The sequence below is a fragment of the Hylobates moloch genome, unplaced genomic scaffold (assembly GCF_009828535.3).
Source record: "Hylobates moloch isolate HMO894 unplaced genomic scaffold, HMol_V3 SCAFFOLD_13, whole genome shotgun sequence".
Lineage (NCBI taxonomy): Eukaryota > Metazoa > Chordata > Mammalia > Primates > Hylobatidae > Hylobates > Hylobates moloch.
Window position 1 is genome coordinate 105,526,206 of NW_026652288.1, and position 24,419 is coordinate 105,550,624.

Sequence of the window (24,419 nt, forward strand, 5' to 3'; positions counted from 1 at the left end):
GTCAGCGACCAATATTTAAACATTACTTTAACTCAAAAGCACAGGCAGCAATGTGCTGGGCTCCTGTGATATTCATGTTGTCATATAATATAACCTAGATTTAAAAAAAAGTAGGATTTGGCGTGTGATTCTGCTAAATATCTTCCATTTTGACCAACCTAAGGCAAACAAATTACTCTTTTTTTTTCTTTTTTTGAGACGGAGTTTCGCTCTTGTTGCCCAGGCTGGAGTGCAATGGTGCTATCTCAGCTCACCGCAACCTCTACCTCCCAGCTTCAAGCGATTCTCCTGCCTCAGCCTCCCAAGTAGCTGGGATTACAGGCACCCGCCACCACACCCGGCTAAGTTTGTGTTTTTAGTAGAGATTGGTTTTCTCCATGTTGGTCAGGCTGGTCTTGAACTCCTGACCTCAGGTGATCTGCCCAACTCAGCCTCCCAAAGTGCTGGGACTACAGGTGTGAGCCACCGCGCCTGGCCTACTGTTTAATAAAGGTATGTAGCTCATGCAATTTGGCTATTCTGATCAATTTGAATTTGAGCCAAAATTAACTTTTTTTTTCCCCTAGGAGTATCTTTAGATGCTAACCAAAAGTGTCTCATGATGAGTGAAAAACAAAATGTGGTATCCAGCCTCCAGGGTGGCCCAAATGATTCTCATTTTCTAGTGTTAATGCCTCTGTGTAGTCTACGCCACACTGAGTAGGACTAACGTATGTAACCAGAAGGTTATGGTGGGAATGACGGAGTGTGACTTCCAAGGCTAGGTGATAAAAGACATTGCAGCTTCTGCCTTACTCTCTCAAATCTCTCACTGTGAGGGAAGACAGCTGCCTTGGCATGAGGACACTTCAGCAGCACTGTGGACACATCCATGAGGGTGAGGAACCAAGGCCTCTTGCCGGCAGCCTGCACCAACTTGCCAGCTCTGTCAATGAACCACCTTGGAAGTGGATACTCCAGCCCCCATCAAGTCTTCAGATCATTGCCATCCCTGGCCAACTTCAAGTTCAGGAGAGACCTCAAGCCAGCACCATCCAGCTAACCTGCTCCTAACCTTGGGACCCACAGAAACTGTGGGAAAGAATAAATGTTTATATTTCAAGTCACTAAGTTCTGGGGTAATCTGTTATGCAGCAATAGATAAGGTATACACAGAAATTTAACAGAAGGCATAATTTAAATACATGTATACAAAAAACATTGGAATTTTAAACATACTCTTCCATTCTTCTGTAGTTTCGTTACCCTCTGTGGTATATTTAAAATCTCACAAAAGTGCAGTTACCTAAAATGGGAAAGAAACACTGAGATTAGTTTATGGGCGTCTTGAATGATGTTTCAGTTATTTCTATACCATTTCATTAAGAGAAAATTAAATGATTACGGAGCTGTGACTATCACCTCTTTGTGCAGAGCGGAGCAGTCCCAGAGGCGAAAGAGCCACCGACATCATGGAGTGCAGGTCTACGAAGAAGTCGACCGAATTATTATTGCTCTACCAAACTCAAGACACATGCACTCTGTGAGCCTCTTCTTAAGGTAAATTAATGTCCAACATGGTTTTAGTATGTTCTATTATATCACCGATTTTTAATTAGTCATCTCTATATACTTGGTTTTTTCTATCATTCTGATTACTATAATATTTAATTAGATCACTCAATTCATCTTGTCTGCCAGATAACAGAATTTGCTCCACATAGACTTAGAGGAATAAGTGAGATGACATTTAGAAAAATTGTATTAATTGGGGCCGGGCGCGGTGGCTCATGCCTGTAATCCTAGCACTTTGGGAGGCTGAGGCGGGTGGATCACGAGGTCAGGAGATCGAGACCATGCTGGCTAACATGGTGAAACCTCGTCTCTACTAAAAATACAAAAATTAGTCGGGCGTGGTGGCGGGCGCCTGTAGTCCCAGCTACTTGGGAGGCTGAGGCAGGAGAATGGCATGAACCTGGGAGGCAGAGATTGTGGTGAGCAGAGATCATGCCACTGCACTCCAGCCTGGGCGACAGAGCGAGACTCTGTCTCAAAAAAAAAAAAAAAAAAAAAAAAAAAAGAAAACTGTATTAATCCTGGAAATCAGTTTAACACTGCTATCAAGATGTTAGTTACCCCTCCTCAGTAAACCAAAATCCTTTCTGCTTAAATGAGCTTTACAGTGAGAACCCCTATGGAGAAGTTTGCGTTGTACTAAATGGACAGTGAGTGGTGAGTTTCCAATGTAAATTTGTCCACAATAAAGTAACTCTGAGAGAGGTGGTGCAAATATGACTCTTGCAAAAAAATCTTATATGCAAAAATTCAAACATATAAAACAGAATCTTCATGTAAATTTGAAAAAGTACTTCAGACTACCCAAATGTCCTGATGCAGGGGCAGTTTTAGGAGAAAGTAGCATGGTATTAAGCAGAATATCTTTCTTTTTTTTCTTTTCTTTTTTTTTTTTTGAGATGGAGTTTTGCTCTTCTTGCCTAGGCTGGAGTACAATGGCGCGATCTCGGCTCACTGCAACCTCTGCCTCCCAGGTTCAAGTGATTTCCCTGCCTCAGCCTCCTGAGTAACTGAGATTACAGGCTCACACCACCATTTTGTATTTTTAGTAGAGACGGGGTTTCACCATGTTGGCCAAGCTGGTCTCGAACTCTTGACCTCAGGTGATCCACCTGCCTCAGTCTCCCAAAGTGTTGGGATTACAGGAGTGAGCCAAGGCGCCCAGGCAGATTTTACCTTCTATTTCCATATCTCCTAAGCTGGACCTAGTTGTTGCTGTGTTTGTTTGTTTCCTTGTTTTCTTTTTTGCTTGAACTACTCCAACAACCTCTAAGTTAGAAGTGATCTTTTAATTTTTAAATTTTTTTTTCTGTTATCCTGACAGAAGGTTCAGGAAGTGATCTTTTTAAGATGAAAGGGTGATCTTTTAAAATGGATAATCTGATCATGTCCTTCCCTAGAACCCTTCAATGGTTTCCCATTGCCTTAGGACAAAGAACAAAATTCTTGACTTGGTCCACAAGGTCTGTATCATCTGGGCCCCTCTGTTCCTCTCTAGACCCAACTACAACTGCCCTTTCCTTGCTCTCTGGGCTCCAGCCACAATGGGCTTCTTTCAGTTCTTCTATGGACTCATGCTTCCTTGCAACTCAGGGTCTTTGCACCTGCTATTCCTTCCAGTGGAACCACTCTTCCCTCACCTCTTCACCTTGTAAAGTCCCACTGACCCATCACCAGCTTAAGACAGTGTCATTTTTCTAGGTGAAATCTCTAACATTTTCTGTGCTCTGGGAGATGGACCCATATGGAGTATATCCAGGGGAGATTCCAGAAAGAGATTCAGTGTAGAGAAGTGAGATCAGGCATTTATTCTCCCTGCTCCTTCTCTGCCAGAATATCATTGGTTGGTTATGTTCCTCTATCAAAGGTCATGGCTCCTGTCAGGCAATTCTCTCCAAACGTCTCTCTTTGGGCTTAGGTAACTATTTCTTTCCTAGGTCCTGGGAGACTCCATCATCCCTTGTAGTTTCACTCCTGCTTTACTTTTTTTTTTTTTTTTTTTTTGAGACAGTCTCACTCTGTCACCCAGGCTGGAGTGCAGTGGCAGGATCTCAGCTCACTGAAACCTCCACCTCCTGGATTTAAGCGATTCTTGTACCTCAGCCTCCCAAGTAGCTGGGATTACAGGCACACACCACCACCCCTGGCTGATTTTTGTATTTTTAGTATAGACAGGGTTTCACTATGTTGGCCAGGCTGGTCTCAAACTCCTGACCTCAAATGATCCACCCACCTCAGCCTCCCAAAGTGCTGGGATTACAGGCGTGAGCCACCGCGCCCGGCCCATACTTTGTTTTAAAAAGTATTCTTATTATGCTCTACTAATGGGTCATCACCTGCAGTTTGAAAAATGCCTTAAATGACACTTGTCCAAGTGATCCTTTCCCTCACTCGTCAGGCCAGATCAGGCTTCTGGGCATTCATGCCACTACTTTCCCGCAGAGCTCTGTTCACAGTTTGTTATGTTTATGTCAGTTTCCCCCCACTAGACAACTGTTCCATGAAAGCGGCAACATGACAACGATGCTCACAGTTGTATCAGGTGCTAAGTTTCAGTGCTCAATAAGTATTTGTGGAATGAATAATACATGAGCAAACGAATGAAACTCACACTTAATGTGTTATTCCTCCCAGGAGGACTTACATATAGAACTTTGACAAATTAATATCTAATAGTGAAATTTCTAGCACATTTCTTTCTGGGACAGAGAACACTGAGTGGGGTAGTAGGCTACAAAGTACAAGTTCTATCCTGTTGTATTTAAGAGAGGATCTGATTTTAAAAGTGACTTATATACATCTATTTCATACAGCTTTGGAGTCATACTTTACTCTCATTCTGCATCCACCAGCGAATCTTGCCAGAATTTAAATATATTCAGAATTCCAGTACTCAATATCCTGTTTACACACCATCACCTCTCATCATAGTCACTACAGGAACCTACAATTACCTTCCTGCTGATGCCCTTGCCTCCCTTCAGTTTCAACACAGTGACTTTGTCAATACAAAAGTCAGATAGAGTCACCCTTCCGTTCAGAACCCTTAAATACTTCCCATCTCAAAGCGGGGGAAGCCTCTTTTACATACTTCCCATCTCAAAGCGGGGAAAGCCTCTTCTACAGTGGCCTCTCTGCTTAATTTTCTCCATAGAAATTATCTTCTAACGTGTCATCTATTTTACTTGCTCATTGTCTTGCTCCCCCTCGTAGGATGTAAGCTCCACGAGGGCATAGATTTGTTTGTTTACTGCCGTGTCATCCTACACAAACCTTGGTACAGAGTAGCCATTCATTAAACTATGTGTTAAATAAATGAATAAATCCATAGGGTAACCCAAACAAATATGCAATAATTCGGAAATGTGAATCTCCAGCGTCCACTAATCCACCTCTACAAGTATCTACGGAGGACCTACTAGGTGCGGACACGAGACAGCTAAACGAGTTCTCTTGAAAGGGAGATAAAGCCTCCTGCAGGCAGTCCTCCTCATACCTCGGATCCAAAAAGAAGAATGGCGGTAAGAACTTAAGTCATTTCATTCATTTTTTTTTTTCTTTTGTAGAGGTAGGGGGAGGGATGGTCTCACTATGTTGCCCAGGCTGGTCTCGAACTCCTGGCCTCAAGCGATCCTCCCGCCTCGGCTTCCCAAAGAGCTGGGTTTACAGGCGTGAGCCACTGTGCCCAGTCTCATTTCTTGAAAGAGATAAATAAGTAGAGGGGAGAAAAGAAGTATAGAAAAAGAAAAAAGAGAAGGAAGAGGTCCTGCTGCCTTCGTGCTCCCGGCCTTTCTCTTCCATGCTAGGTTAGGATCCAAGAATTTCCGTTCTGTCTATTGCTGTGTGGATCGAGGGAAAAGCACCCCACTGTTGGCAAATCAATCTTACAGTCAATCATTCTTTAAGCAGTGAGAAGTCCTCCACTCAGGGTTCGCCTTTCCACCTACGGCGTCCGGGGACGCAGGAAGTAAACTAAGTTGTTTCCATGGCAACGCACAGCTTTGGCGGATTTAGCTGGCTACCATTTTGCCTTCCCCTGTTCCCAAGTAATACATTTTGCAGCCTACCAAGATGAAAGGACTTAGGAAAATAATTTTAAGAGTGCTATTGAATGTGGCTTATTTCAGTGAGAAGGCGATTTCCGCGGATTGCTTTTCTGGCGTTTGGAGAAGATGCCTAAATTGAGGGCGGAGTCGAAAGATGTTTAATCCCACAAGGCCATGCGGCGGGGCCTCGTCCTTCTCTTCCCGCCATCTTGGCTCCTGTGGAGGTGAGTGAGGCGCCTGCTGCTGAAATTTGGGGGGCAAATAACCGGAGTAGGTTTGTTCCTGTACCTTGGCGAGTCGCCGGTGCGTATCGGAGCCTCTGCCAGCCACTGATTTCTATGGGTTTCAAGAAGAGGGAGAACAGGATGGAGGAGATGTTGGGCTGATGGTGTTTGGTCCCCTGACACCCGGAGAACGGCTGCCCGGGTTATCCAAGTTAAATTTCTGGGCCTGAGCGGAGTGAAAGGATGTTTTTGTTCGTCTGCAGTTGTCCATGAGGCAGTGCTTCCTTTAGACTAGGGTTTTTCCGTTTCCTCCCAGTCCAAACCTCCCTTTGCTTGTCTGACCAATCTCTTTCCTCAGCTTTTCTCCCCCAGCCATTGCATGGAAGTCTTACGTGTGTGTTTCCGCTTAAGTCTTCGTTTCTTTTCCTGAGTGTTGCCTGCTGATAACGGCATGCATTTTCTCAGGCTTTTTTAAGAGTCATTTTTGTGACTCCTGCCCCTTAGTTTTGTCTTCATTCTGAAGTTTACTTAGATACCAGCTGTTCTCTGAGGTTTGAATATCTTGCCGGACCCTGCGTTTCATATGGATGTTCTGGCATAGTTGTCCCCGAACTCTTACATGAAACTCCGATCCAAAAGGAATTTGCCTTAGGGGCTTAAACGAGAGGGGACGAGGTGGGAAACTTGTGTGGCTTGGTTTTAAAGTAATCTTTTCGTTTGTTTTAAGGCCTGCTGGGGACAGGACTTATAAAAGGAACTATGTCTGGAAGGTACGCGTTTTAAATATAGTTGTTCTTTGTTTTTGTGTGTTAGACGTGAACGTAAACGCGAGCTTAAAATTGGCAAGAAAAAACTTAGATGTTTGCTCTGACTTGGGTGGGGGTTATTACAAGTCAGATTGGTTTTTTGAAGCTTATGTTTCATGTTGTGTATCTTTGTGTCGTAGGCTGTGGTCCAAGGCCATTTTTGCTGGCTACAAGCGGGGTCTCCGGAACCAAAGGGAGCACACAGCTCTTCTTAAGATTGAAGGTGTTTACGCCCGAGATGAAACAGAATTCTATTTGGGCAAGAGATGCGCTTATGTATACAAAGCAAAGAAGTAAGTTTATGACACTGGTAGGTTTTGGGTTTTTATTTGAGATCTGCCTCATTTCTTTTTTATATAACGGAGTCTTGCTTTGTTGCCTGGGCTGGAGTGCAGTGACTTGGTCCCCCTCAGCGAAACCTCCGCCTCCCGGGTTCAAGCAAGTCTCCTGTCTCAGCCTCCCGAGTAGCTGGGATTACAGGCGCCGGCCACCACGCCCGGCTAGTTTTTGTATTATTAGTAGAGGCAGGGTATTGCCATGTTGGCCAGGCTGGTCTCAAACTCCTGACCTCAGGTGATCCGCCCACCTCGGCCTCCCAAAGTGCTCTTACAGGCTTGAGCCACCGCCCCTGGCCTCATTATCCTATTGAAATGATAAAAGATTTGGCTGCAGTACTTGGTATTGGCTTTTTTGTGTTTTGTGACAAGAGTCTCGCTCTGTTGCTCAGGTTGGAGCACAGTGGCGCGATCTTGGCTCACTGCAACCTCTGTCTCCTGGCTCAAGCGATTCTCCTGCCTCAGCCTCCTGAGTAGCTGGGCCTACAGGGGTGTGCCACCATGCCCGGCTAATTTTTGTATTTTTACTAGAGAATGGATTTCCCCATGTTGGCCAGGCTGGATTGGTATTGCTATGGCTTCTATTTTGCGTCAATAAGGAACTTAATGGGGAGTTTTAGAAGGATGTTACTTCTGAGGGTGGTGTTGGATTTCGGTACCTTTTGCACTTGTAAACAATAAAGGAGCTAATTCCTTATATTGTGATCCTTTTAAGGTTTCTAATATTTTTTCTCGGCTCCTTTTGCCAGAATTTAAGGATTTTTAGAACACTTGTGCTTAATGCATTTTGTTAATGCCTTAAAATTACAGTTCCTTTTTTTTTTTGAGACGTAGTGTGTCACCCAGGCTGGAGTGCAGTGGCACGATATGGGCTTACCGCAACCTCCACCTCCTGGGTTTAAGCGATTCTCCTGCCTCAGCCTCACGAGTAGCTGGGATTGCAGGCGCCCGCCACCATGCCCGGCTAATTTTTGTATATTTAGTAGAGACGGGGTTTCACCATTTTGGCCAGGCTGGTCTTGAACTGACTTTGTGATCCACCTGCCTCTGCCTCCCAAAGTGCTGGGATTACAGGCTTGAGCCACCGCACCCTGCCCCCTTTTTTTTCTTTTCTTTCTTTCTATTTTGAGACAGAGTTTTGCTCTTGTTGTCCAGGCTAAAGTGCAATGGCATGATCTCAGCTCACTGCAATCTCTGTTTCCCGGGTTCAAGCGATTCTCCTGCCTCAGCCTCCCGAGTTAGCTGGGATTACAGGCATGTGCCACCACACCCAGCTAATTTTATGTTTTAGTAGACACGGGCTTTCACAGTGTTGGTCACTCTGGTCTTGAACTCCTGACCTCAAGTGATCCACATGCCTCGGCCTCCCAAAGTGCCGGGATTATCGCACAAGTCACTGCACCAGGCCAAAATTACAGTTTTTATGCATGCCTGAAGATGTTTATGCTGTAGACATTTTTTTTTTTTTTGAGACAACGTCTTGCTCTGTTGCCCAGGCTGGAGTGCAGTGGCGTGATCTCAGCCCACTGCAACGTCAGCCTCCCCAGTAGCTGGGATTACAGGCACACACCACCACACCCTGCTAACTTTTGTATTTTTTTTTTTTTTTTTTTTTTGAGACGGAGTCTCGCTCTGTTGCCCAGGCTGGAGTGCAGTGGCGCAATCTCGGGTCACTGCAAGCTCCGCCTCCCGGGTTCACGCCATTCTCCTGCCTCAGCCTCTCCGAGTAGCTGGGACTACAGGCGCCCGCCACCACGCCTGGCTAATTTTTTGTATTTTTACTAGAGACGGGGTTTCACCATGTTGGCCAGGCTGGTCTTGAACTCCTGACCTCCTGATCCACCCGCCCCAGCTTCCCAAAGTGCTGGGATTACAGGCGTGAGCCATTGTGCCTTTGCACTTTAGCCTGGACAACAAGAGCAAATCCTATTTTCTTCACCCACTCCAAGCCAATTAAAATCTCTGGGAGTGATTTAATCATTGCCCCACCTTTTCTTCTATAGCCAATGTGTTCCTTTAAAATTTTAGTCAGGTGCAGTGGCTCACACCTGTATACCCAACATTTGAGAGGCCTAGGTGGGAGGATTGCTTGATGCCAGGAGATAGAGGCTGCAGTGAGCTATGATTGGGCTACTGTACTGCAGCCTGGGTGACAAGACAACCCTGTGGTCTTTTTTAAAGGAAATATATATAAAGTCACATCCTTTGTACATTGCTGGAACCTGGGTGGTTTCTCTCATTCAGTAAAAGCCCATCATTAAAGGCTCCATAATTCTCTTATCTCAGCTGGGATTAACCCCTTGGTGTCTTCAGTCTTTCCTTCAGCCAGGACACATCGTCCTTGGCTGCAGTGCCTGCGATAGTCATCCCCTGATCACTTCATGGCATTTCCCCTCCCTTTCCAGTCTTTGTTCCATTGTCACCTCAGTGAGACTTTCCTTGGCTATTTAAAATGGCAGGTAATTCCTCCTTTCTGTACACACAAACATCCTCACACCTGTCCTTTTTTGCTATTTTTTTTCAATATTGCCTCTGTTATCATTTGACCTACGTATTTTCCTTACACTTGGTTATTGTGTGAAAGAGATTTTTGTTTTATAGCTGCTGTATTTTACAGAAGGGCCTGACATACAATAGGTACTTGATAAGTATCTGTTGAATGAATGGTGTTCCAGGCATTTAAAGTTTCTCAGGTGAAGTGGGTAACCAGGGTTGAGAGCCACTCGTCTAGAGGTCACCTTGAATTTATATCCAACTATATTGGCCTGTATTCCTCTTCTTTTCCTTTTTAAAATCAGCAACACAGTGACTCCTGGCGGCAAACCGAACAAAACCAGAGTCATCTGGGGAAAGGTAACTCGGGCCCATGGAAACAGTGGCATGGTTCGTGCCAAATTCCGAAGCAATCTTCCTGCAAAGGCCATTGGACACAGAATCCGAGTGGTGAGTATGGTTTTTAGCAAAACGGAGGTCTGATGAATCAGACTAAGTTCAAGGTGTTGCGCTTTGACTTCTGAGGCCCTCTATGGTTGTGAAATTGACACCAATAAATTATGCTGCAAAATTTGTGTATTGCAGAACACTGGAGAGAAATAGCAATTGAAAGAATAGGTGTTTTGTGTTTTTTTTTTTGGGAGACAGGGTCTCATTTTGTCACCCAGGCTGGGGTGCACTGGCATAATCACAGCTCACTGCAGCCTCAACCTCCTGGGCTCAAGCAATCCTCCCACCTCAGCCCCCCAAGTAGCTGGGACCATAGGCACGTGCCACCACACCCAGCTAATTTTGGGGGTTTTTGTTTTGTTTGTTTTTGAGACAAGGTCTCACTTTGTCACGCAGGCTGGAGTGCAGTGGCATGATCTCAGCTTGCTGCTATCTTTGCCTCCAAAGTTCAAATGATTCTTGTGCCTCAGCCTTCCAAGTAGCTGGAATTACAGGTGTATGCCACCATGCCCAGATAATTTTTTGTATTTTTTTGGCAATGATACGGTTTCTCCATGTTGCCTGGGCTGGTCTTGAACTCCTGGGCCCAGGTGATCTGCCTACCTTGGCCTCCCAGAGTGCTGGGATTACATGCTTGAGCCACCACAGCCAGCCTTGAATAGTTTTCTGGTGAAGATATTTATTGGGCACTGAAATAATTGCTAGAAAGCAACAATTCAACAGTTACTCCTGGCATAATTGTTAATGTTTTGCCATTTCCATCATGTCAGTCTTGTTAAAACAGGTGTTAGTAGCTTTATTTTGTACATGAAGAAAACAGACCCTTATGTTCCTAGATCTCAGGTCTTTGGTGCCAGCCTTGGACTCTTAAGTTTTTCTCAATTTTCTCCTGTAATTGTTCTCAAATAGTTCCTGCTTTTTCTTCAGGGTCCATTTTGGAATGCAGACTGTATATTCTTGGGGCCAAGAATATATGCATACTATGTATTCTTGGGGCCAGGGGGTACTGTTGAACCCTGCTAAATGGTTCATTAGGGTTTATCAGCACAGGAGGCTTTTACTCTGTCTTTAGAAGAAGCAAAATTAAATGTACCTTTAGTACATGTTTTTCTTTTTCTTTATTTTTTTTGAGACCGGAGTCTCACTCTGTTGCCAGGCAGGAGTGGAGTGGCGGGATCTTGCCTCACTGCAAGCGCCCAGGTTCAAGCGATTCTCCTGCCTCAGCCTCCCAAGTAGCTGGGACTGCAGGCGCCCACCACCATGCCCAGCTGATTTTTGTATTTTTTAGTAGAGACAGGGTTTTACCATGTTGGCCAGGATGGTCTCGATCTCTTGACCTTGGGATCCGTCTGCCTGGGCCTCCCAAAATGATGGGATTACAGGCATGAGCCACAGCACCTGGCCAGTACCTGTTTTTTTAAGAGTGCTGTTTCTTATGGTGTATTCACGTAGAGACTGAAGGCTATAAAAACTTTCCTTACCACTAGAACGTGTAATTGGTAGCCTTTCAGAGATTTATCCATATTACGGTTCTTGATTTGTAGATGTATATATAACATTCACCTAACGTTTTATGTGTTCTTTTTTCCCCACAGATGCTGTACCCCTCAAGGATTTAAACTAACAAAAAATCAATAAATAAACGTGGATTTGTGCTCTTGTATTTTTGTTAAGTGGATTAAAAAACATAATACCTTAAAATGGTTTGCTACATGCTTAAAATGATGGAGGTTGCCCAGCATTTTTGGAGTACAAGGAGGTCAGAGAGACGTGATGAAAATTACAGGGCGAGTACAGAGATTTAGAAGGGAACGGGTTTTAATGCGAGTATCTTTGACAGAGTCTTGCTCTGTTGCCCATGCTGGAGTGTAGTGCTCACTGCAGCCTCACATTCAAAGGCTCAAGCAATCCTCCCTTGGCCTTTGAAGTAGCTGGGACCGCAGGCTCATGCCACCATGCCTGGCTCATTTTTAAATTTTTTGTAGAGAGGGTCTGACTCTTGCCCATGCTGGCTTCAAACTCCTGGGCTCAACCGATCCTCCCTCCTTGGCCTCCTGAAGTGCTGGGATACGGGTGTGAGCCACCACACCTGCCAAGTGCTTTGTGATACTATGCATTTGTTCAATACAGATTGGGAAACTTAAAATTTGAATGGAGATTATGTTGATGGGCTTTGGCAGTTCATTTGGATAGACTGGGATGAGGAGCTCTTGAGACTTGTGACTGGACAAAGCATTCCAGTATATTAAAATAGAATTAAGCCATATTACTCCACTCATAAAAAGCAATCCTATGGTAGGTACATGGAGGTTGGGAATAGTGCACGGAAGGCGGCAGCTTTCTTTGGCTTCATGTTTTAATCTGGTAAAGTGCAAGATTGCACTTTAAAGAAGTAAGCAGGCCTCCCAAATATTTTAGATATCTTGGGGATATGCTAAAATAAAACAAGGCATCAGTTTTGCAGTATGGTTGTAGTTTTTTTTTTTTTTTTTTCTTTTTGAGACAAGGTCTTGTTTTGTTGCTTGGGCTGGAGTGCAGTGGTGTGATTACAGCTTACTGCAACCTCAACCTCCTGGGCTCGGGCAAACCTGCTTCAGCCTCCTGAATAGCTGGGACCACAGTCATGCGCAGCCACACCCAGTTAACTTTTTAGTTATTTGTGGAGATGGGGCTCGCTATGTTGCCCAGGTTGTAGTAGATTTCTAATTGATGCAGTAACAGTCTTCCCCCCGCCCCCCCAAAGGTTATTGATGTCTACAGCACAGTAGTTTTTTAAATTAACAGATCTTTAAATTGCACTGAAAATGTCAACAAGAAACTGAGTTTGCCACCTAAGCCCTTTGCAATTTTGAAACGTGTATGGGTTCTATGCTGCAAAAGAACATGCTGGAAATATATTAGGGAAAGAGGGTGAAAGAAAGGGTTGGGTAGGAAGAGCACGCTGGCTATTGTGTTATTTGGTCTTCCATCTCCTGGAGGCAGGACTGAGAAGGGAAGTTTTTGTAGTAAGGGAAAAGAGTGGGAATACTGTCCCAGCTTTCCCGCTTCCCCTTCCTCCAGTAACATCCTGTTAAAAATCTGCTAACCTACAAAGAGGGTAGTGAGATCTACTGACCCAAGAGAAAGCAAGAAGCCCTCCTCCCCCAGAGGTCCCTCTGTCGCACTGGCAGTTCTAAGAAAGGTTTGGTCCGTCCAGTGGTGGTACGCAGGCCGAAGTTGCCATCGTTGGAGTCCCATGCTTCATGGACATGGGCTTGTATTAGTACTCTGCCAGGCTCATTTATTAGGATTGTGGTTTTAAGGCAAACAAAGTGCACTGATGCTGTATTCACCAGAAGTGAGCAGTACTTCAAGGCCAGAAGTTGGAAGTTGTATATTAGAATGCTAATGAAATTGAACTTGGGAATTAACATGGTCAGCGGGAGGAAGTGCTGATCTTGGACACCCACTCCAAAAGGCCAACATAAGCTAAAAGTACCTATTGTGTTCCTTGTGCCAGTTAAGTAGATGTGATCAGTACTCAGGGTATTCAGGGATAGAAGCATGCAGAGGTATACTGGCTACGTAACAAAACTATGAAGTGTAGAGGAAGAAATACAGAGGCATCTCAAAGAGGAAATGGCAGGAAGATTTTAGGAACACAAGTGGCTGACTGGAAAGTCCAGAAAACTAAAATGCCACATGAGGTCTCTTGTACTGTACTGAGGATCTTAGGCTTAAGATTGTTCTTGTGTGTAATACAATGTCACTGAAGAACTTGATTCACAGGAAATTTTAAAATTTACTCCTCATTTGCGACGGTTTCTGTTGCCCAGCCTGCAGTGCAGTGGTGTGAGCATAGCTCACTGCACCCTTGAACTTCCAGGCTCAGGCAATCCTCTGTCCACAACCTCCAGAGAATCTAGGACTACATGTGCATGTCACCCACGTCCAGCTAAGTAAATTTTTTTTTCGGGGTCCCAGGCTGGTCCCTTTAATTCCTGGCCTCAAGTGATCCCCCTGCCTTGTTCTCCTAAAGTACTGGGGTTACAGATGAGAGCCACAATGTCCAGCTCAGATTAGTATTTTATATCCCAGTGGCAGCCCAGCATAAACAAGGGAAAATCAGTGGGCTTTTCAGTCTCCAGTGGAGAATTCTAACATGTTTCTGGCTATGGGGGCTGGATGGGTAATGGTGCATTTGCAAAGTTGGGGAACCAGGAGATGGTTTTGTGGGAGGAGCAAAAGTTGAACTTGAGGAAGCTGTAAGATGTTAACCTGTGGACAGATCCACGAGGACAGATGGGTATTTCAGGTCTAGGTTAGGCATATGGAGAAGTGGATGGTATTCTGAGTGGAACAGAGGAGAGCAATGGAGGTGCTTACACAATAAGTGGTAGGCATCTGAGCAAAGCGGGGGAAACAAAAGGTTGAGACTTTAGGGTAACTTGAGTGACTTACAAGTGCAATGGCAGATGAGACTCAAGCAAATACATGCTCTTACTGAGATGATGCAGCATTTGTAAAATATGTTTTTATGTTTTTCTGCTCCCATACGGAAATTAAGGCAAAAGTACTCAAGTCACCGTTGCCAAAGGAGGAGTCACGTGGTTTACAGGAAAGGGTTTGCGTGGCTGGTAGCTTGTTCACTAGGCCATTGAAACAGCTTTGCCTCCTGGCTGGGCCTGGTGGCTCATGCCTGTAATCCCAACACTTTGGGAGGCGGAGGCGGGCGGATCACTTGGTCATGAGGTTGAGACCAGCCTGGCCAACGTGGTGAAACTACGTCTCTACTAAAAACACAAAAATTGGCCGGGTGTGGTGGTGGGCCCCTGTAATCCCGGCTACTCGGGAGGCTGAGGCAGGGGAATCGCTTGATCCCGGGAGGCAGAGGTTGCAGTGAGCCGAGATTGCGCCACTGCACTCCAGCCTGGGCGACGAGTGAAACTCTGTCTCAAAAAAAAAGAAACAGCCTTTCCTTAGCATAATACTATTGTTACAGCCAGGAGCTTAAGATGACTGGTTCCATTCTTTTTTTGAGCGGTCTCTGTCCCCAGGTGAGTGCAGTGGGGATCTCGGTCATGCAAGTCCGCCTCCCCGGTTCAGCCTTGAGTAGCTGGGACTACAGGCGCCCGCCACCACGCCCGGCTAGTTTTTTGTATTTTTTTTTAGTAGAGACGGGGTTTCACCGTGGTCTCGATCTCCTGACCTCGTGATCCGCCCGCCTCGGCCTCCCAAAGTGCTGGGATTACAAGCGTGAGCCACCGCGCCCGGCCTGGTTCCATTCTTTATTCACAACAGCAATTTATTTGTGGTATTGTAGTGGAAAGGGCACGTTTCCTAAGTTACAAATGTGGTTTGGAATCCCACCTTCCACTAGCTGTGGGATGATACACACATTTAGTATTTACTTGTAAAATGGTAATACTTCAAACACCATCCTCGTATCTGAGTCCGTAATCTCCACCCATAGTTTGTAACTTGAGGTTTTCCTTCTTTCCTACCCCTTCATTTCCCAGTATAGTAGCTTACCTATTCAATTCCCGTTGAATGACTTCCAGCTCAGTGTTTGAGTTCGTAATTTTACTTCTTAGTGTCATGAGCCACTGGGATTTGCCCCAATTTCCCATTTTGTATAGTTCCTCACGGCTCAGTTTCGAAGGCAAGGTTTCCTTAATGGCCAGGATCCCCCTTATCTCAGTTGCAGTGGCAATTCTTGGTTGCAAACTAAAAGATGGAGTTGAGTAAAAGAGTAAAGGGTGTATCACTGATTTTTATAGGAAATGGCCTTAGCTAAGTAATGGGCCTAAAGTTGGTGACTCAGGATAAGTAAATGAAAGTATTCCACTCACCTTTTCATACAGAGGACTACACTGAAAGATTTTACAGAGGGTTGTATGTCCCTCTGAACACCTGGCACCTAGTAGGTGCATATCACTTTGGTAAATGAAAGAACTGAAAAACTGCCTCAGACACCCACATACGGCCGACGCCCGCCAGCCCTTCTTCCTCCCACAGCCCCACTCACGTCAGCCTCCAAACAGCATTTATTGGTCGGCTTCGCGCCACGAGACGCGATGGACGTGATCGCCGCCCTCATCTTCTGCGGCGAACTTCCAGCGGGTGACGCTGTCCAATCGGAAAGCGCCTTTCTGCCTGCTGGGCCCTCCGTCTGCCCCGAGCGTCGAGGGGCGGGGCCGGCGCGGGCGCAGAGGCGTCACGCACTCCATGGTAACGACGCTCGGCCCGAAGATGGCGGCCGAGTGGGGCGGAGGAGCGGGTTGCTCGGGCTCAGGCCCAGGTCGGAGCCGGTGGCGCTGGAGCGGGTCTGTGTGGGTCCGAAGCGTTTTACTCCTGTTGGGCGGGCTCCGGGCCAGCGCCACATCTACTCCCGTCTCCTTGGGCAGTTCCCCTCCCTGCCGGCACCACGTCCCCTCTGACACTGAGGTAGGGCGACAGGGGCGGGAGCGGGCCCTCTCAGGGTAAAGTCATCCGGAAGGAGCAGGCGTAGGAGATAGTGACTGGGAGAAGGTGTCCTGGATGAGAAAGCGAAATTGGGGCAGAGCCTGAACTCTTACAGGCCTGGGACCCGCTCTCAGCTCCCTACACCCTGCAAGTTGGCTGTTAGGTGCTCAGAACAGTATCACTTCTGTGCGGAGGGTTGTGCTTAGCGGTAACCCTCGATGAGTGGTTTTCAAACTTGAGCGTGCATCACAGTCACCCGACGCACATGGTACAACACAGATTGCCGCCCTCAGTCCCCACTTAATGACTCAGTAGGTCTGGGGTGAGTCCCCAGAGTTGACAGTTTACGTTCCCAGCTGGTTGGTGAGGTATGCTTGTCCGGGGACCACTTTAGGAACCGCTGACCTGAAGTTTCGGGAAGACGTTGAACGGAGAGCCAGACAGAGGCGTTGGAGGGATATTAGGGGCTCACTGAGACAAAATGCAGGTTTCTTTTCACGTTATGTCGTCACTTGGTTTGCTTTACCCGGTTCCTCTGCTCTGGAAGTGCCTGCCCGCCTCCCATCCCATTTTTCTCCGTGCTTAAATTCTTTGTCTCATTTCAAATTCCCTAAGTTCAAGGCAGCCTGCTGAAAGCACCACAGCGCAATATTCTTTTCATTAAAAAGTACATCCTATCTGTACTCCCTCCTGGCATTTAACCAAGTACTGCTATGGGGTAATGGCTTATTTTTTAGGCGTATCTTGCCTTTGCAGTTAGATTATAAGGTTCCGTGGGATAAGGTTTGTGTTTTGTACTTTGATTCCTTCACAGTATTTAGGTCAGAGGTGGGTCCACGATAATCCATATTCTTTGAGAAAAGGAGGGAGAGTACCTGGGGCAGGGCTGCATGCTGATACACCTACACGTGTTCAGTTCAGCCCAGAAATCTAAAGACACTCATTTTTAGGGTAATTTCCCAAAATGTTACATGCATGCTCTTCATAACCAAGTGAGCCAAAATATTAACTTCGGAGTTTATAGCTTTTTTGCAGCTTTTATTATGACACTGCATTTTGGCTGAGTTCTTTAAAAAAAATTTCCCACAAAACCCTGCACTTCTCTCTTTTAATTTCGAGTAAAATAAGAGAAAGAGTCCTGGTCCCTAATACGTTTCCCTAGTTCCTCATAGAGTATATAAATACCCTGTCGTCCTCACTATTCTCCTTGCTTTAACCTGGGCACAGAGTATAGGCAGAAACTACAGTGTTCACTGTAGTTATGCTAATGACTATACCTCTGTTCAATGCTACAGGAAATTATATAACTTTTTTGGTTTTGGTGGTGTTGGGGAGCTACAAAACAGGTTTACTTTTTAACTGATTCTCAACTAAAACCTGTAAGTTTTGTTTTTACCTTTTATTATGCCGGTACAAACAACATCAGAATAATTTAATGAACCCCCATGGACCCATCACCTAGCTTTAAGGTTCTGCCATTCTTGTTTCATATACTTTCAGCCATTCCGCAACCCCCTACTTGAGTTACTGTTCTTTTGAAAAGTTTTTTGGTAAAATTTACATATATTGAAATGCCACAGATGTATCCATGCGCATCCACATAAAGCATACAACCGATCACAACATAGAACATTCCCACATCTCCAGAACGTTCCCTCCTGTCCTGTGCCAGTCTCCTGCCCACCCCAGGCAACTAGTTTTCTAATTGTTTTTTTTAAATACTAGATTAGTTTGGCCAATTCTAGAGCTTCGTGTATTGAATGGAATTATATGGTGTGTACTCCTCTGTATTTGGCATCTGCTCAGCACTATGTCAGTGAGGTTCGTGTTGTGTGTGATAGTAAGTTATTCCTTTGCATTGCTGAGTATTCCATCGAATACCTATATCACAATTTGTTTTTCCATTGTCTTGTTCAAAGATGGGTATTTTGGTTGCTTCCAGATTTTAGCTATTATAAATAAAGCTGCTGTCAATATTCTTGTACAGTAATTTTTGTGGATATATGTTTTCATTGTTCTTGGATAAAAACCTAGGAGTGAAATTACTGGGTCAAGTGTAGGTGAATGTTTATAAAAAATACTAACCCTTTCTCCAAAATACTGTACCATTTTACACCCCCATCAACAAAATATTAGTTATGGTTGCTGCATATCCTCACCAACAGATGTCCTTTCTAAGAAATCTTTAAATACCCACTAGGTCATAAAAATATTCTGCTGTGTTCTAGAAGCCTTCACTTTTACGATTATGATGCATCTGAAATTAATTTTTATATATGATGCGAGATAGGGGATCAATATCCTTTTTTTTTTTTTTTTTTGCCCCATATGGGTATTCAGTTGCCTTGATTATGTACCTCTGTAATAAATGTTGAAATCAGACAGTATTGTTATTGTAAGCCTTCCTGCTTTGTTCTTCCTTTTCAAAATGATTTTGGCTATTTTAAAGCTTTTATATTTCCATATAAATTTATTTATTTCTTGGCAGGGGGAAGCTCAAAGACAGATCCATATAAATTTTAGAGTCAGCTTCTCAGTTTCTTCAAAAAAGCCTGATGGGTTTATGATTGGGATTACATTTACTCTATAGATGATTTGGAGATAATTGATATCTAACAGTATCAAGTCTTTCAATCCATGAACATAATGTATGTTTCTCCATTTATTGAGGTGATGCATATTTTTTCTCAGCAAAAATGTATAGATCTTGCATTTTTTTCTTCTGTTTTCTTTTCTCTCTCTCTTTATTTTTTTCTTTTTGAGACAGTCTTGCACTGTCACTCAGGCTGGAGTGCAGTGGCAGAATCATAGCTCACAGCAGGCTTGAACTCCTGGGCTCAAATGATCCTTCTGCCTTAATCTCCCAAGTAGCTGGGACTACAGGTATGCACCACTACACCTGGCTAATTTTTTATTTTTTGTAGAGACAGAGTCCAGGCGAGTCTCGAACTCCTGGCCTCAGGCGATCCTCCTGACTCGACCTCCCAAAGTGCCAGGATTACAGGCATGAGCCGCCGTGCCCAGCCAGATCTTGCATGTTTTTTGTGAAATGTTTTCCTGAGCCTTTTTTTGATGCCATTGTCAGTGGAATTATGGTTAAAGTTTTCCAATTGTTTGCTGCTATTATGTAAAAATACACTGCTAGTAGGTAAAAATAATTGTTGTATATTAACCTTGTCCTCTGAGACCTAGCTAAACTTATTTATTCTACTAGGGTTTCCTCCCTTACAATTTTTGATGTTAGCAATGTATTAACTATAAATAGGAACAATTTTTGTTGTTGTAGTTTTGTATCATTTATGTATTTTTTCCCCCTTATTGCTCTGGTGAGGACATCCAGTTCCAGGCTGAGCAAAAGTGAGATAGCACGCCTCCTTGCCATTTGTTCCTGATCTTAGGACCAGTCTCTGACCATTAAGTATGATGTTAACTTTACATTTTTTTGTAGTTCCCTTTATCAGATTGAGAAAGCTCCCTTTGGTTTCTGGTTTCCCGAGGGTTTTTATTCTGAGTGAGGACAAACTTTGTCAAATGCTTTTTGTTTTTTCTGGTAATTATTGAGATAATCATATAGTTTCTCACTTTATGAACTGTTATGTGGTAGATTACATTGCATTTTCCAATAGTAAATCAACGTTGCTTTTTTGGGATAAACCTTACTTGGTCATGTTGGCTTTGGTAATTTTCTTTAATGTTTGTTTCTATTTCATTGTTTTCTGTTCTTTGTTATTTCCTTTTTCTACTTATTGTGGACTTAGTTTGCTCGTATTGTTAGGTGGAAACTTAGATGGCTGTTTTTTAACCTTTTTTTCCTTCTAATATAAACATTCAAAGATATAAATTTCTAAGTACAACTTTAGCCGCTCTTCACAAATTTTGACACTTTGTATTTTAATTATCATTTAGGTTAAAATTTTTGTTTTTTTTGTTTTTTGTTTTTTTTTGAGACAGAGTCTTGCTCTGTTGCCCAGGCTGGAGTGTAGTGGCGCAATCTCAGCAGAGCAACCTCTGCTTCCCGAGTTCAAGCGATTCCCCTGCCTCAGCCTCCTGAGTAGTTGGGATTACAGGTGCATGCCACCACACTCAGCTAATTTTTGTATTTTTAGTGGAGATGGGGTTTCACCATGTTGGCCAGGATGGTCTTGATCTCTTGACCTCGTAATCTGCCTGCCCCGGCCTCCCAAAGTGCTGGGATTACAAGCATGAGCCACCAAGCCCAGCCTAAAAAAGTTTTTTAAGAGACAAGGTCTCGGTCGGGTGCAGTGGCTCACGCCTGTAATCCCAGCACTTTGGGAGGCCGAGGTGGGTGGATCACCTGAGGTCAGGAGTTTGAGACCAGCCTGGCCAAAATGCTGAGACCTGTCTCTACTAAAAATACAAAAATTAAACAGACATGGTGGCGGGCGCTTTTAATCCCAGCTGCTCTGGAGGCTGAGGCAGGAGAATTGCTTGAATTCAGGAGGTGGAGTTTGTAGTGAGCCGAAATTGTGCCATTGCACTCCAGCCTGGGCGACAAGGGTGAAACTCTGTCTCAAAAAGAAAGAAAGAAAGAAAAGAGACAAGGTGTCCCTCTGTCACCCAGGCTGGAGTGCAGTGATATGATCATAGCTCACTGCCACCTCGAAGTCCTGTATTCCAGCAATCTCCCCGCCCCAACCTTATGAGTAGCTAGGACTTCAGGCACATGCCACCACCTGGCTAATTTTTTATTTTTATTTTTGTAGAGACAGAGTCTTGCTATGTTGCCCAGGTTGGTCTTGAACTCCCAGTTTCAAGCAATCCTCCTGCTTCAGCCTCCCAAAGTGCTGGGATTACAAGCGTGAGCCACTGCACCGGGCTGAGATTATTTTATTTATGGTTTAGAATATGATCTATCCTGTTTAATTTTTCATGTGTACTTGTAAAGAATATGTATTCTATGGTTTTTTTATTTTATTTTATTCTTTTAGAGATGGGATCTCAGTATGTTGCCCGGGCTGGTCTTGAGCTCCTGGACTCAAGCAATCCTCCTGCCTTGGCCTCCCAAAGTGCTGGGATTATAGACATGAGCCACTGTACCTGGCCTATTCTGTAGTTATTGAATATAGATTTCTATACATGTTAATAAGGTGAGGTGATTGATACTTTACTTCAGATTTTCTCTATTAAAAGTTATTGGCCAGGTATAGTCACTCATGCCTATAAGTCCAGCATTTCTGGGGGCTGTGGTGGCAAATCGCTTGAGCTCAGGAGTTCAAGACCAGCCTGGGCAACTTAGTGAAACCCCGTGTCTACAAAAAATACAAAAATTAGCTGGGTGTGATGTTGTGCACCTGTAGTCCCACCTACTTGGGGGGACTGAGGCGGGGGGATCACTTGAGCCCAGGAGGTGAAGGCTGCAGTGAGCCAGGTTTGCACCACTGTGCTCCAGCCTAATAAAGACTATATTAATACAAGAGAAAATAGGTGTATTTAGCTTGCTTGTGGTTCAAGCTTACATGTGTATCTTTTCAGTTTCCTCCATTTACCTGTGTGTGTGCATGTGTGCTTGTGCATTTTAGGCATTACAATATATATCTTTTCTTTATTGCATGTTTTTATTTTTGAGACAGAGTCTCTCTGCGTCGCCCAGGCTGGAGTGCAGTGACACAATCTTGGCTCACTGCAACCTCTTCCTCCCAGGTTCAAGCGATTCTCCTGCCTCAGCCTCCAGAGTAGCTGGGATTACAGGCGCCCGCCATCATGCCTGGCTAATTTTTGTATTTTTAGTAGAGACAAGTTTCGCCATGTTAGCCAGGCTGGTCTCAAACTCCTGACCTCAAGTGATCCACCCGCCTCAGCCTCCCAAAGTGTTGGGATTACAGGCATGAGCCACCACACCCGGCCTATTACATCTTTAATGTTAATATTATCACACTGTCTGGGGCATGATGTTGAATAAGAGTGGTGAGAGTAGACATCCTTGTCTTGTTTCTGATCTTAGAGGGAAAACATTGTCTTCTGCTATTAAAAATATTAATTGTGGAGTTTTTGGATAGGTATGCTTTATAAAATTAAGAAAATTCCCTTCTATACCTAGTTTGCTGAGAGTTTTTTTTTTTTAAATCATGGATGGATGTTGAATTTTGTTCACTGTCTTTCTTGCACCAGTTGATACAATCATGTGGCTTTTCTTCTTTACTCTGTTGATATTATGAGTACATTGATTGATTTTTTTGAATGTCAAATCAGCCTTGCATTCTTGAGATGAATCTCACTTGGTGATGATTTATTACCCTTTTTACATTTTGCTGGGTTTGAATTGCTAATATTTTGTTGATGATTTTACATCTATATATTTTTATTTTTTTAGAGACAGGGTGTTACTCTGTCATCCAGGCTGGAGTATAGTGGCACAATCATAGCTCACTATACAGCCTTAAACGACTTGGCTTAAGCAATCCTCCTGCCTCAGCCTCCCAGTTAGCTAGGATTACAGGTGAGAGCCACCATACCTGGTTCATTTATTTTTATGTTTAGTGGATATGGGGTCTTGCTGTGTTTCCCAGTCTGGTCTGGAACCACTGGGCTCTAGGAGTCTTCCTGCCTTGGCCTCCCAAAACTCTGGGATTATAAGTGTGAGCCATTGCACATTTACATCTATATTAATAAGGGATGTTGATCTGTAGTTTTCTTTTCTTTTCCTCTCTAATAATAACTTCAGGTTTATCGGGGGAACCTGCCCCCAATATTTCAACGTAGGTTCTTTCTATTTTCCCTAAGTGTCAGCCGGCTGAGAAATAAAGAGGAAGAGTACAAAGAGAGGAATTTTACAGCTGGGCCTCCAGGGGTGACATCACATATCGGTAGGACCATGATGTCCACCTGAGCCACAAAACCAGCAGGTTTTTATTAAGGACTTTAAAAGGGGAGGGGGTGTACGAACAGGGAGTAGGTCACAAAGATCACATACTTCAAGGGGCAAAAAGGAGAACAAAGATCACATGCTTCTGAGGCCAGTAAAGATCACAAGGCCAAGGGCAAAATCAAAAACTCCTGATAAGGGTCTATGTTCAGCTGTGCACGTATTGTCTTGATAAACATCTTAAACAACAGAAAACAGGGTTCAAGAGCAGAGAACCGGTCTGACCTCAAATTCACCAGGGTGGGGTTTTTTCCCCACCCTAATAACCCTGAGGCTACTGCAGGAGACCAGGGCATATTTCAGTCCTTATCTCAACCACATAAGACAGACACTTCCAGAGTGGCCATTTATAGACCTCCCCCCAGGAATGCATTCCTTTCCCAGGGTCTTAAATATTCATTGCTGGGAAAAGAATTTAGCGATACCTTCCTACTTGCACATCCGTTTATAGACTCTCTGCAAGAAGAAAAATATGGCTCTATTCTGCCCAACTCCTTAGGCAGTCAGACCTTATGGTTGTCTTCCCTTGTTCCCTAAAATCGCTGTTACTCTTTTCTTTTTCAAGGTGCACTGATTTCATATTGTTCAAACACACATGTTTTACAATCAATTTATACAGTTAGATACAATTATCATAGTGGTCCTGAGGTGATGTACATCCTCAGCTTGCAAAGATTTAACAGGATTAAGAGATTAAAGTAAGACAAGCGTAAGAAGTTATAAGAGTAGGCTGGGCGTGGTGGCTCATGCCCTATAATCCCAGCAATTTGGGAGGCCGAGGCAGGCGGATCATGAGGTCAGGAGATTGAAACCATCCTAACACGGTAAAACCCCGTCTCTCCTAAAAATAGAAAAAAAAATTAGCTGGGTGTGGTGGCGGGCACCTGTAGTCCCAGCTACTTGGGAGGCTGAGGCAGGAGAATGGCGTGAGCTTGCAGTGAGCTGAGATTGCACCACTGCACTCCAGCCTGGGTGACAGAGCAAGACTCTGTCACGAAAAAAAAAAAAAAGAAATTATAAGAGTTTTATTTGGGAACTGATGAATGTCCGTGAAATCTTCACAATTTATATTCAGAGATTGCAGTAAAGACAGGCATAAGAAATTATAAAAGTATTAATTTTGGGAACTATATGTGTCCATATTAAAATGAAATCTTCACAATTTATGTTTCTCTGCCGCGGCT

The 24,419-nt window shown here is 44.2% G+C and overlaps 3 protein-coding genes across 14 annotated transcripts in view; 2 read left to right on the forward strand and 1 right to left on the reverse strand.

Moving 5' to 3' along the window:
• The window catches only part of IQCG (IQ motif containing G), a 79,434-nt gene extending 63,398 nt beyond the window's left edge, over positions 1-16,036 (reverse strand). For 4 of the 8 annotated variants that reach the window (XM_032171993.2, XM_058426126.1, XM_058426123.1 and 1 more), the window contains exons 1-2: positions 5,443-5,490; positions 1,219-1,285 (exon numbers count right to left, since the gene is read on the reverse strand). In XM_032171993.2, the coding sequence (XP_032027884.1) occupies positions 1,219-1,226 (8 nt within the window). In that variant the 5' untranslated portion in view covers positions 1,227-1,285; positions 5,443-5,490. Of the gene's footprint in view, positions 1-1,218; positions 1,286-5,050; positions 5,496-15,419; positions 15,615-15,739; positions 15,862-15,915 lie in introns of those variants that run through there. The other 4 variants (XM_058426124.1, XM_058426125.1, XM_058426127.1 and 1 more) reach the window with 4 other exon arrangements.
• On the forward strand, positions 5,684-12,374 carry RPL35A (ribosomal protein L35a). Of its 2 annotated transcripts, none has more exons than XM_032171996.2 (5): positions 5,684-5,824; positions 6,552-6,594; positions 6,771-6,923; positions 9,764-9,908; positions 11,504-12,374. In XM_032171996.2, exons 1-5 carry the CDS (start codon positions 5,755-5,757, stop codon positions 11,525-11,527), a joined length of 435 nt encoding a protein of 144 aa, XP_032027887.1. In that variant the 5' UTR covers positions 5,684-5,754; the 3' UTR covers positions 11,528-12,374. The 2 variants fall into 2 exon arrangements, with proteins under 2 accessions (XP_032027887.1, XP_032027888.1); XM_032171997.3 differs by having other exon boundaries at positions 5,791-5,903.
• A 92-nt stretch (positions 16,037-16,128) lies between the features above and the next one.
• LMLN (leishmanolysin like peptidase) overlaps positions 16,129-24,419 on the forward strand; it is a 91,790-nt gene continuing 83,499 nt past the window's right edge. For all 4 annotated transcript variants that reach the window (XM_058426647.1, XM_058426648.1, XM_058426649.1 and 1 more), the window contains exon 1: positions 16,129-16,334. In XM_058426647.1, the coding sequence (XP_058282630.1) occupies positions 16,140-16,334 (195 nt within the window). In that variant the 5' untranslated portion in view covers positions 16,129-16,139. The remainder of the gene's footprint in view (positions 16,335-24,419) is intronic.